Source organism: Rosa chinensis, chromosome 3 (genome assembly GCF_002994745.2).
Source record: "Rosa chinensis cultivar Old Blush chromosome 3, RchiOBHm-V2, whole genome shotgun sequence".
In the NCBI taxonomy this organism is placed as follows: Eukaryota; Viridiplantae; Streptophyta; class Magnoliopsida; order Rosales; family Rosaceae; genus Rosa; species Rosa chinensis.
The window spans coordinates 19673044-19686677 of record NC_037090.1 but is presented as its reverse complement, the minus strand read 5'-3'; the positions used below and the strand labels follow the sequence as shown (position 1 = coordinate 19686677).

The 13634-nt window shown below is 36.6% G+C and overlaps 1 protein-coding gene across 1 annotated transcript; it reads left to right on the top strand.

The window, feature by feature from the left end:
- The first annotated feature begins 2689 nt into the window (after positions 1-2689).
- On the top strand, positions 2690-5514 carry LOC112193653 (laccase-15). Its single transcript, XM_024333878.2, has 6 exons — positions 2690-2865; positions 2959-3110; positions 3228-3472; positions 3654-3782; positions 3955-5001; positions 5087-5514. The coding sequence occupies exons 1-6, from the start codon at positions 2767-2769 to the stop codon at positions 5215-5217; spliced, it is 1803 nt and encodes a 600-aa protein (XP_024189646.1). The 5' UTR covers positions 2690-2766; the 3' UTR covers positions 5218-5514.
- The last annotated feature ends 8120 nt before the right edge of the window (positions 5515-13634 follow it).

Below are 13634 nucleotides of genomic sequence, written 5' to 3'. Positions count from 1 at the left end.
AGGAACACGGGGACTTACTCCCCCTCCAGCAAGCAAGTTCACCAAAATTGGGTTCATCCTAACATGACCTCCTAGGATCTTGGAGCTCAAAAACTCAAAACTGGTCCCTATTGCCGTGCGGTCGACTCCACCGCTCAAAGCCCCAACACTAGGATCCGATAAGCCCAAACCACCCGATTAATAATTGAGAGCAGTACTCCCTGTGCCCAACTCCGTCTCCATCACAGAGGGCACCACATCCTTCCTTGAGGTCAAAGACAAACCTGCCATAGCTGCCGCAAATGAACGTGCCAGAATCTCTTCCTTCTTTGATGAAAGTTTTATCACAACCCATCGCATCATGAACAAACAAACCACAGTCACGACAATATCCCTTAACCTTCTCATATATGAATGTTAATTCCAGCTTCACCACCGGAGAAAATTCAATAACCTTCCAGGTACGAATCCGCCGCTGCACATCAAACAGATCTTGATCCGCTGCTCCTCTTCTTTTCTTTTCAGGGCAGTCAAATCCATTTGAACCACATGCCCTAGAGTCGTTCCCACCATAGTGTGCGCCATCTTATTCCTCAGAGTAAGAGGAAGACCCCTCACCACGACCCAAGTCTCCATCAAATCCAGAGCCACCGTCTCTGGCAAAGCAAACCCGTCATATTCACCCACCACAAGCATCGTGTTGTGATAGAACCAGGGTCCCCCATGAAAAATCCGATTACGCACAACCTCATTCTCAAATTGAAACACGAAGCGCTCACCTACATCTTGAATGGTAAGGCCTGATCTAATATGCCAGATAGTAGAAATTGTACCCTTCAACCCTGGAAGCCTTGCCTTCGGTGCCAACAGTCAGCCAACCATGTACCAATGATTGTCCTGAAACGCCGAGGCCCCTGCATCCCTAAGAGTCACCAACGCCGAGTCCGTCTGACTCAAAGTGTCCACCGAACCATTCACCACCCCAGCCATCAACAAAGAAGGAGATCAACTGGGTAGAGATGAATTTGTGGAAATTTTATCGATGCGAACTTGCACCGAGAAACCCTAGCAGAGACGGCTAGGTCAGAGTTAAACAATATATTCCGTGATATCTTTTAATAAAAAAATAATTAAACTTAATATAGAGCATTTGGTGAATGGTTTGGTCAATTTCATCAGTCTTTATGCCTGGCTGCCAACATATGCAACAATTAAACTTATATAGAGAGCATCCCTAACATCATCCAACCAGTCAAGAATCCATCAATAATTACTTATTAGCCAACAATGAAAACTGCAAATCCTTAAAGCCTTAGCATATTGCCTATCAGATCCCTCTGATTTCATAGTCGGAGTCTTGTTTTTCTTTTTTGTTTAATATACTTCGATCCAAAAAAAGAAAAAAAGAAAAAAACTTTATAACTCATTTACGACTTACTTTTCAAGTAAGTCGTAAAAAACTAGTAAAATAATTCATTTACGGCACACATATTATGCATGCCGTTAATAACTTTCTAAATTTATGGCACACATAAGATGCATGCCGTGAATGACCCGAATAAAGACATTCTGACAGAACACATGAAATGTGCATCATAAATTACAGTCTTTTACGGCGCACGTCAAATGTGCGCCGTAAAATGTGTGCCGTAAAAGACTGATTTTGTTGTAGTGGAGCTGTGCAATTTTTCGATCTAGTAGCTAGTGCTTCTTGTTAATATGCAAGCTAGCCCTTTAATTTGAGCATCATTTCCTATCAATGCATGTTAGATATCATCTTAATTTGCTTAGTTAATCGTCAAGTGAAATGTTGGGTGTTTTGCTTAGTTCCTTTCCTTTATGTTGAAGGGTCAAAGTCAAACCGTCAAACAACATATTAAAATATAATTTTGTATGGAAATCTTTTATATTTCAACCAACCAGGGGCAGTTTTCAAAAACTTTGACCCTTCTTGTCCTAGTCTGTTTCCGCCATTACTTGTAGGACACGTACTTCTTGTTAAAAGTTCTTTATATTAGTCAAATTATAGCAATAAGTCGTCTTCAGCTACAATTCTAACTTATATATGAGATTCTTATGCATATATTTGAAGAAATTCTTTAAATATTGTACTTAACGACTCCTAGCTAGAGCCTAGGGCTTAGGCAGTTAACCAAGAAGCAACATGTGGGAAAAAAAAGGCTTAAGCAGTTAACCAAGAAGAAACATGTGTAGAAATTTTTTGTTTCCCATGTGGGATGTTATATATGCTCAATACACCCACGCCTCCGCACATGTGATGAATTGGCATGCACATGTGGGATAACCTGGTTCTAATATTATGATAAAGTAATATGTGGTTAACATATAAAATCAATTAATAATTGATGGAGTGGCCCAAAGTCTTATAAACCTATAAGCAAGGTCCAATTTTTTTCATGTGGGATTATATATCCTCAACACATTCGTGTCTTTTGATAAATGGGTACCTTCATTTCTGGCATACATAAATGTAAATCAAACTTAAATATCAAGCATCTGATATATACTTGAGTGTTAAAAAAAAATTATTAACAAGAAGGTGAACTAATTAATAATAACTTTGTGAGAAAAAAAAAATTGTCATAATCACGGTGGTACCAATAATTGAAACGAGTGTTGTTTCCGATCTACATATTCATCTAAGAAAATGGCCGCCTCTCTTCTCATCAGCTTGGTTCCTCTTCTATAAATTCAGCAAACTAAAATGCATTCAACACCAACAATTTGTAGCAAAAGCAACTGTGCATTCAATTCAAATTAAGGAAGATGTGGTCTGCTAAGAAGTGGAAATCAGCACTTCAGGCTTTATCATTTCTACTAGTACTCTTCCTTCATCGCCAAGCTTCAGCCGATTATAATTGGGTCGTATGTATTTGTTTAATTAGTTCCTGAGCTTTTCATTTCAATTATATCTGCACTGCTTTGTTAATTACTTTATGACTCTCAACTCTTGTATAGGTGAAAGAATCCACATATACAAGGCTGTGCAGCACTAAGTCAATATTGACAGTTAATGGAAAATTTCCGGGACCAGTTTTAAGAGCTTATAAAGGAGATACAGTCTATGTCAATGTTCATAACAGAGGCAGATACAATATCACTATTCACTGGTACACAAACATATATAACTTCAATTTGTTTAACTTTCTTCAACAACTGATTATGTCAGAAAGCATTTGCAGAAACAGTACATTTTCTTAATCAACTAATATAGAGGACAACTGCAGGCATGGAGTCAAGCAACCGAGGAATCCATGGTCTGATGGTCCTGAATACATCACCCAATGTGGTATTCAACCGGGTGGGAGTTTCAGGCAGAAGATCATATTCTCTATTGAGGAAGGAACCCTTTGGTGGCACGCTCATAGTGATTGGTCCCGGGCGACGGTTCATGGAGCAATTTTTGTCTATCCAAAACCAGGAACTAGCTACCCTTTTCCCAAGCCCCATGCTGAAGTTCCCATAATATTAGGTATCCTAATTCTTTATTTTTATTTTTTATTTTTTGTATGTCTCTGGTCTCAAGTTATCTAAAAGAACAGGAATAAACAAGTCAGGAAACTTTTCTCTTTTAGACCTTTCTTTCAATTTTTTATTTATTTATGAATTTAAGTCAGAACTAAAAACTGATGATGATACCGCTGAAAATGCAGGTCAATGGTGGAAAAGTGATGTAATGGAGGTACTTGATGAATTTGTTAGAACCGGAGGAACTCCCAATGTTTCTGATGCTTACACCATCAATGGTCAACCAGGAGACCTCTATCCTTGCTCAAAATCAGGTAAATATGTATGTATTATATAATCAATTAAATATCCATAGTCAATTAGGAACTACACAGGAAAACAGGTCAGTTAAGCAATCAACAATGAGCAAATGTCACTAACTCAATATATAGTATATAGTATATACTGCAATTAATATTCCCATGCACTTTCTTTATTAATCTGCAGAAACATTCAAACTTTCTGTGGAACAAAACAAGACCCATCTGCTCCGAGTAATCAACGCTGCCATGAACAGCATCCTTTTCTTCTCAGTCGCAAACCATAACCTGACGGTGGTCGCAGCAGACGCAGCCTACACCGCGCCAATCTCAACACCCTACATCACAATATCTCCTGGACAAACCGTTGATGCCCTGTTGTTCACAGACCAACAACCTGGTCGTTATTACATGGCTGCTAGGGCATACCAAGGTAACCTAGCGATTGGTTTTGACAACACCACAACCACATCAATAGTTGAATACAGAGATGGCAATGGAAATAGTAAAACTGCTCCATTATCAATAATTGAATACAGAGATGGCAGTGGAAATGGTAAAACTGCTCCATTATCAATTATTGAATACAAAGATGGCAGTGGAAATGGTAAAACTGCTCCATTATTTCCCTACCTTCCTTACTATAACAACACGAATGCAGCCTTTGGCTTTTTCAATAGCCTTAAAAGCCTAGACATTAACCAAACCGATGTCGTAAAAACCACCACCACTCGAATAGTTTCAACAGTATCGGTGAACACACTCCCTTGCCTTGGAAATCAAACCTGTGAAGGACCCAATGGGACGCGATTAGCTGCCAGTATGAACAACATAAGCTTTGTGGATCCGAGAGTAGATATATTACAAGCTTACTATTACTATATCAAAGGGGTTTATAAAGAGGGTTTCCCAGATTTTCCACCGTTGATTTTTAACTTCACAGCTGAGGACTTCCCTCTGATATTGGAAATACCGGAGACGGACACAAAGGTGAAGGTTTTGGAATATGGATCGGATGTGGAAATTGTTTTTCAAAACACAAATTTAGTGGCTGGGATAGATCATCCCATGCATCTTCATGGCTATAGCTTCCACATTGTTGGAACTGGCTTTGGGAATTTTGATGTAAAAAAGGACCCATTGAGCTTCAATCTTGTTGATCCTCCTCTTAGGAACACAGTTACTGTGCCCTTAAGTGGATGGGCCGCTGTCAGATTCAAGGCCAGAAATCCTGGTAATTGAGTATATTTTGCAATCTTGTTTAGTATTATTGACCTCAGCTCGCTGCTAATTAATATCTAAATATTTTTCTATTTCAGGAGTGTGGTATTTACACTGTCATCTTGAACGTCACCTATCATGGGGAATGCACACCGTCTTGATCGTAAAGAATGGAAAACACCCAAATGAAACGTTGCTGCCTCCGCCACTAGACATGCCGCCGTGTTGAAAATTTGGCTAAACTAGCTTACTAGTACTGTCTCCATGGTCATGCATGTAGCAGCCGAGTTCGATTGTACTTGTACTTTTGGGTAACCCGGATCCCATGTTAGTTGAAGGCCATAAAGAACACCCCAAAGTTCAAATGTGACTCTGGGGGTATTAATTAGTATTAGTATTTATTGAGTGTGAGCCCTTTTAATGAGGATCACTAAAATAAGGATTAGTTGATGACTTTCTAATCAATGGTTTGGGAGACCGACTTATCGATTATATTACAGAAAATCAACAATGAGATGTTTATGTATGCATGAGTAGATCACCTTTGAAAATTTTCTTTGAAATTACTAATCGTTAAGTATCAAACTAGATCAAATATATGAACGAACCAAATCTGTCAAATTTGAACTGTTCATATTCATAAATAATAAATCACTAATATAAATGCCTTAACGATTTTCAATTTAGTTGAAAATTTGTAGAAATTATCTACTCATAAATATCTAAACATCTAACAGTTGATTTGCCGAAATATAATTGAAAAATGAGTCTAATAATAAATTCTTCATCTAATCCTCACTATAATCCTCATTTGGGGCTCTCCTGAGAATTAATATTTATTGAGTTACGAAGAAAAAAAAATTCCTCACCATACTAAAGAAAACATTAGCACCATGAAAACTAAAAGGCCACTCTTGAAAAGGGGTAAAACAGTTCAACTCATAGGGTAACAATATTATAAAAGATGGAGGCTCACTGAGCATATTCCATCTTAAGTACCTGTGCAAGTACATTAAGCTCGACCACAGACAAACCTAACAATGAGATCTAGAGATGAGTAGCTGGTTAGAAAAACACGGTGCAGTATCCATCTAAACACTTAAATCAAAACAAGTGAACAAGTATACACTTCCAATTCACTAGATCAGGAGCTACTAACTTTTGGGGCCACAGAAATTGCTAAATGTTTCAATTAAAGTCAGCGAAAAAACATGATCAGTTAAGGAAGATAAACATAAGACTCTAAAATTCAAGTGCCCTGAAGCCCAAAACAACCAAAGGGAAAAAATTTACAGGAAAAAAAAAAAAACACGGATCATTATTTCAAAAATAATGCTAAAAGTTGCACCTAAAGGGTTAAGTAAATGGATTGGTAATCAAAAATAGTATAAGAAACCCAAGAGACTTCGAAAGAGACAGGTTGGACCAAAGACCATAGCAATCAAAACCGAAGAAATTGATATCAATAATTCAGATGGTAAACTCATATGGAACATCCATGTTTCTCTAAATAAATTAAATCAGCATCCGTGGAAACGTTAATTTAAATTTTCTATCTCTACTCTCAAACCTGGCTGCCAAACATAGAAACTCGCAAAATAGATTCACCAATGCTCTCATCAAAGACTAAAACTTGAATTACTTGATACCATATAAATGGGTATATGAATTATGGGTTTTTGTCAAGGACCAAAATATCGAGTTTTGAGGAAATATCGATGGTCCCGAAAACGGAAATTTCGACGGGAATATCGAGGATATATCGATTTCGGTAAATAATCAAGAAAAATGATGGAAATTTGAAGAAAAACATGGAAATTTTAAGTGAAACTTTTAGATATGTTTATTTTATCGATTGTCTACTATATATAGAAAGAAAACCTTGAATAAACCTTGTTATATAGTCATTTGTAATAATTTAAGATGAAACGGTAAATGCTGAATCGCCGATAACTCTGAAATTTTTTTAGATAAACATCTTTTTTTTTATGGCTGGAAACCCAATGGGAGGCTAAGCCATCACGCCTTATATACATTTTTTGTACATATCATACATTACACCTTGAATTACATGAGTAACTTAGAACTACGTAGAAAACCTATGAGGTACAAGGTATGAAGATTATTTGGTGCAAGGTATGAAGATTATTTTAAACTATTTATAGAAGTTATAATTTGAAATGTTGTTGTAAAATATTTGAACATTTAGTAAAAAAAAAATTCAATATAGTAATTAAGCGTTTCAAGTTAGTTATTGATTGGACGTGTATCGAAGTTTTCAGATTCGTAGGCAAATGAATATATATTAGAATGTTGTGATTAATACATAAAGGTTTGTGCAACAGAGTTAGCAAACCCTCTCAAAGGGTAGTGGGATGACCAAGGTTCGATTCTTGGTATTGTTGTTGGTTTTTTGGATTGAATTTTATGCTAACTACTCATCCACCACACGTGTTGGGCCCACGGAGATTGACTTTGCATGTGAGAATTGTTGGTAGAGATGGAATGTATGGGGAAATATCGAAAATTTCGGGAAATATCAGAAATATCGAGAAATATCGAAAATTTCGACCGAAATAGTCATGGTATGCTATGGATATATCGGGCCTCCAAAAAAAAGAAATTTTCGGCGAAATTTCGCCCATTTTTTCGATTTTTTAGTCCTTGGATTGGACGTGTATCTAAGTTTTCAGATTCGTAGGCAAATGAATATATATTAGAATGTTGTGATTAATACATAAAGGTTTGTGCGGCAGAGTTAGCAAACCCTCTCAAAGGTAGTGGGATGACCAAGGTTCGATCCTTGGTGTTGTTGTTGGTTTTTTGGATTGAATTTTATACCAACTACTCATCCACCACACGTGCTGGGCCCACGGAGATTGACTTTGCATGTGAGAATTGTTGGTGGAGATGGAATGTAGGGGGAAATATCGAAAATTTCGAGAAATATCGGAAATATCGGGAAATATCGAAAATGGAGATTGACTTTGCATGTGAGAATTGTTGGTGGAGATGGAATGTATGGGGAAATATCGGGAAATATCGAAAATTTCGACCGAAATTGTCATGATATACTATGGATATATCGGGCCTCCAAAAAAACGAAATTTTCGGCGATTTTTTCGATTTTTCAGTCCTTGGTTTTTGTTACTATGTAAACACTCATTCATACCAATGCTATTTAAGTTCATGGGTGGTATCCAAGGTTTCAACTTTCCACCACCACAAAACCAAAAATAAAAATAAAAATAAATAAACGGTGCAAAAGAAAACATGGGGCAGTAAAATCCCAACCTCCTGAGCGAGACTTGAAGCTAAAGCCCTTAGGGGTCCAGCGGAACTCTGAACTGATAAGTTGAAATTCAAAGTGTTGATACTTTCCAGCATTTGTTAGAATCAACATGGACTTGTCACACATTAACATATAGTAAATTGATAATTAGATTAATGTCAAAACTAGTTCAACATGGACACAAACTATAAATCAATACTAGTAGCTTAATGAAGCAGTGTATCAAGTCATTAAGGATAGTAATCCATTGCTTAGTCTACAAGAAAGGCTACAAGATGTGATACATTAAGAATCTAACTAGGAAACCTAATCTGATAAGGAATGCTTTAATGGGAAGCTCCTTGAGGGTTAAGTCACCTATATATATATATATATATATATATATATATATATATAGATGAATTGGTCCCTGTTACCGATCGACGTTATTTGCATAAGTTTTGTCCATTGAGAAGCAAGTTGGTAAGTAACAGAAGGCCATATTCAGTGATCAGAGTTTGCAGCTGCATAAGATGGAATCCATGCATGTTATTGCTGAAGGTAAGTTTTAGTTCTTTTGTGATTGTTGTCAAGTTGATGTGCATATGTTGTGAGCATGTATATGGTTTTTACAATTGGTATCAGAGCATAGGCTCACAAATATCAAAATCATTTTAGGGTTTTGCAAAACAAACACACACAAACAAACAAACAAAAAAGGAGGGTTTTTTGCTTTACGGGTCAAGTAACTGATCAGGTAACTGACCAAGTAACTGGTCATATAACTAATCACGTACCTGACCAGGTAACTGACCAAGTAACTGGTCAGGTACCTGATCAAAGTAAGTTACTTAATCTCTTGAACCAGTCGCAGCAAACATAAGAGCCAGGCCCAAAACCCGACCCGAAGCCTTAAGAACAAAGGACTGTTGTTCTACAACGGTCAGTTTCGATCAAGAAGAGGGTATGGGACTGGATTCGAAAGTGCTTGAGGTGTTTTCATCTTAGAACGGATTCAAACCCCGATTGCTGTGAATCAAGATACCAAGAGAATTGTTTTGCTGCATCTGGATAACAAATTCACGCTTCCGCTGAGATTTTTTGCAGCAAATTGGGGAAAAAGCAAAAACAGGTTTTTTTTGTGAAAATTGTTTTCGATTCATAGCATAATTTATTAAGTTTTTTTATTGTGCTCAAGAACCCTAGTAGCATTCCCGGTGTGCGTTAGGATAGAGTAAATGGTGACCGGATGAAATTTACAATTTCTTGATTATTCTATGGTTTCTTGGAATCGAAACAATTATTTGTGCTTGAATATGCATGATGAATTGATTGCTTATACGGTACTGTATCTGTGATTGTGTGATAATGTATAAAGAATAAGAATCTCCCAAAAGCTTGACACATTGTAGAAATTGACAGATGCAAGAGCTTAATTTTCTTATAAAGACAATCATCTGGGTAGAATATAAAGTTAAAACCTCATGAGTTTTGTAGTTTTATGTTGGCATAAGTGATTATGATGCACAAAGCATTCTTCATTGATGTTGGCAGAGAACACTGATCAGGTACCTGACCAAGTAACTGATCAGGTAACTGACCAAGTAACTGGTCAAGTAACTAACCAAGTAACTGGTCAAGTAACTGACCAAGTAACTGATCAAGTAACTGTACCTGATCGAGTAACAAAACTGAAATTGTGTTTTGTGTTTTAAAACTATGCTTTAGTTTTATCTTCCAAAGAAGTGGTCAAGTATGGTTTTAGAATACAAAACAGCAGTATGCATGCTTGATGAAAATAAATATGGATACTTAGAAATTTTTCTTCTGTCTAAAGATGTGGATAAGTTTCTTTGGATAACTTGTTTTCATTGAACATGGTATATTGATAAAGATCTCCAGGATGTTATGCTTCTGCTCAAAAGTGTTGCTTAACATTGTTTTTGTTATGGACTGACATGAATGCAAGTATGGATTGTTTAGGTTTTCTGTATGTTTTTGTTTTGGTTGCTTAAAACTTAATAAAACACAGAAAACTTAAAGTTATTTTCTTTAAAAATTGAGAACTCACATGAATTTTGTTTTGCTCCTTAGGTAACTCTTACATGAACTTGAACAGTGTCTTGATGCTAACTGGAACCAACTATAGAGCTTGGCTAGATTCTGTAGAGAACTATATGGGAATGCATGAAAACATAGACTATTGCTTTACTGAGGATAAGCCTGAAGAGTTGAATGAAAAGAGCACCAAGAAACTAACCTTTACAAGAAGTGGCATAGATCCAATAGAATGGCTAAGAACCTCATTCGTACCTCCATGTCTAAAACTGTCAGGGGAAGTATAGAAGAGCCTGAGCTAGCATCAGATTTTTTGGAACTCATAGGTGCTAAGTTTAAAGAAAGTGAAAAAGCAGAAGCAGCTAGGCTAACCAAGGAGTTTCATGATTTGAAGTACATGGGTCCAAGGGGAGTTAGAGAGCATATTATGAAGATGATCAATATAAATGGCAGACTCAGGGAACTCTTGATGGGGGTTAGGGATGAGCAGATAGTGCATTATGCACTACATTCCTTGCCTAACAGTTTTAGTCATCTTAGGACCAGTTACAACTCTCAAAAGGGAAACTGGACTCTAGATAAACTTATATCCATCTGTGTGGATGAGGTATCTAGGATCAAGGAAGAAAAGGAACCCGCTACAACCATTAACCTCATTGAGAAGCCTATAAGGAAAAAGCCCCAAAATAAGCTTAACCTACCAAAGCCATAACTAAGAGTTCAACAGCTACAGTGGCCAAGGAAAACAGGCCATTCAGGTTCAAGTGCTACTTTTGCAAAAGAGTAGGACACATGAAAAAGGACTGCACTAGCTATAAGAACTGGTTAGCCAAAAAGGGTAAGATTTTTTCTAATACAGTTTTTTCCTTAGAAATTAATCTTATAAATGTTGAACCACAATCTTGGTGGATAGATTCAGGCTCACCTATTCACATTACAAATTCCTTGCAGGGATTCATAAGGAGGAGAGAATCTCAAAAAGTGATGAAGTGAACCTGTGTGTGGGCAATGGCATGAGAGTGGTAGTCAAGCCTATTGAAACCTTAAAGCTCGATTTAGGATTAGGAAAATTGTTAGTTCTAGACAATGTTTTTTATGTACCTTCCATGAGAAGGAATTTGGTTTCAGTTTCTCTTTTAGTAAAATCTGGTTGTAGACTTGTTATGGATAGTAATAGAATTCTTATTTCTAAAAATTCTGTTCAAATTGGTTCTGGTGTTATCTCGAATGATTATTTACAGTTAAATTGTTCAATGGCTCAACAAGAAATTTTACTTGTTGAAAATAACACAAACAGTACTAGCACTTTAACAGGTGTTAAAAGAACCAAACTAAATGAAATGTTTGCATTTTTATGGCATAGAAGACTCGGCCATGTTTCAAAAGAGAGACTGAAAATTTTGGTGAAAAATAACATTCTAAATGAACTTTATTTTTTTTATCTAACAGACTGTGTGGAATGCTTTAAGGGAAAAATAACTAATACTAGAAAGAAGACTGCATATAGAAGCCAAAATTTATTAGAACTCATTCACACTGATATATGTGGACCATTTAGCATCAAACTATCTGTGAGAATGTGTATTTTATCACATTCATTGATGACTTTTCTAGATACAGTTATATTTATCTACTTTCAGAAAAGGCACAAGCATTAAAAGCCTTTCAAATCTTTAAGTCTGAGGTAGAAAATCAACTAGAAAAGAAAATCAAAACAGTGAGATCAAATAGAGGTGGTGAGTTCTATGGCAAGTACACTGAATCAGGCCAACAAAAGGGTCCATTTGCCTTGTTTTTGCAAGACAATGGAATTAATGCTCAATATACAACACCCTATAAGCCACAACAGAATGATGTTGCAGAAAGAAAGAATAGGACTCTTTTGAACATGGTTAGATGTATGATGTGTACAACTGGTTTGCCTAAATTTCTGTGGGGTGAGGCTTTAAAAACTGCAAATTATATTTGCAACAGGACACCTAGAAAAGCTATAGAAAAGACTGCTTTTGAGCTTTGGTGTGGCAGGAAACCCAGTCTTCATCACTACCATGTTTGGAGATGTCATGCAGAAGCTAGGATTTATAATTCAAGCTTGAATAAACTTGACCCCAAAACTGTTAGTTGCTATTTTATAAGTTATCCAGATAAATCTAAAGGCTATAAATTATATTCTGCTCATCATTCACCTAGAATTTTTGAAACACATCAAGTAAAGTTTCTAAGTGAAAAAGTTCACAATACAAACCTTGAGGATTTAACCTCAAATTTTGAGGAAATTGTGTCAGATGAGAATATAAGTGTAGCATTGCCTTTAGAACAAGATGTAACTGATCAAGTCACTGGTCGAGTAACTGACCAAGTAACTGATCAAGTAGCTGTATCTGGTCAAGTAACTGATCAAGTAACTGGTCAAGTAACTGATCAAGTAACTAGTCAAGTAACTGATCAAGTAACTGGTCAAGTAACTGACCAAGTACCTGTAACTGGTCAAGTAACTGACCAAGTAACTGATCAAGTACCCGTAACTGGTCAAGTAACTGACCAAGTAACTGATCAAGTACCTGTAGCTCAACCTAATCCTGAACATCCTCAGCCTAGAAGATCACAAAGAGCAAGAAAACCAACTTATGGGGGGGAAGAGAGTGACTACATTGTGTGTAAGTTAAGAAAATCAATTTATGGCCTAAAAACAAGCTTCTAGACAGTGGTACAAGAAATTTGATTATGTGATTTCTACTTTTGGATTTACAGAAAACCTTGTTGATGAGTGTGTTTATTTGAAGACAATTGGGAACAATTTTATTTTCCTAGTTCTCTATGTGGATGATATTCTTTTGGCTAGTAGTAACCTAAAATTGCTCAAAGACACTAAGAATTTTCTGTCAAAGAATTTTGACATGAAAGATTTAGGAGAAGCATCCTATGTACTAGGTATTGAGATTAAAAGAGATAGGGCACAGAGACTACTTGGTTTGTCTCAACAGAATTATGTTACCAAAATTTTAAAGAGATTTGGTATGGAGAAGTGTGCAGCTGGAGAAGTTCCCATGCCCAAAGGAGATAAGTTAACCAAGAAGCAAAGTCCTAATAGTGATGTTGAAAAGGAAAATATGGAGTCAAAGCCTTATGCCAGACTTGTAGGAAGTCTCATGTATGCACAAGTCTGCACTAGGCCAGACTTGTCTTTTGCAGTAGGGATTTGTCAAGATTCCAGTCTAATCCAGACCATGAGCATTGGATAGCTGGGAAGAAAGTGTTGAGATACTTGCAGAGAACTAAAAGCCACATGCTAGTTTATAGGCAAGTGGAGGAACTGA

Bases quoted from the DNA above. Each gene is read 5' to 3' on its own strand.
- LOC112193653 (XM_024333878.2), top strand. From the start codon at position 2,767: ATGTGGTCTGCTAAGAAGTGGAAATCAGCACTTCAGGCTTTATCATTT. The intron at 2,866-2,958 runs GTATGTATTTGT...ACTCTTGTATAG, and splicing joins CAGCCGATTATAATTGGGTC to GTGAAAGAATCCACATATAC. The intron at 3,111-3,227 runs GTACACAAACAT...GGACAACTGCAG, and splicing joins TACAATATCACTATTCACTG to GCATGGAGTCAAGCAACCGA.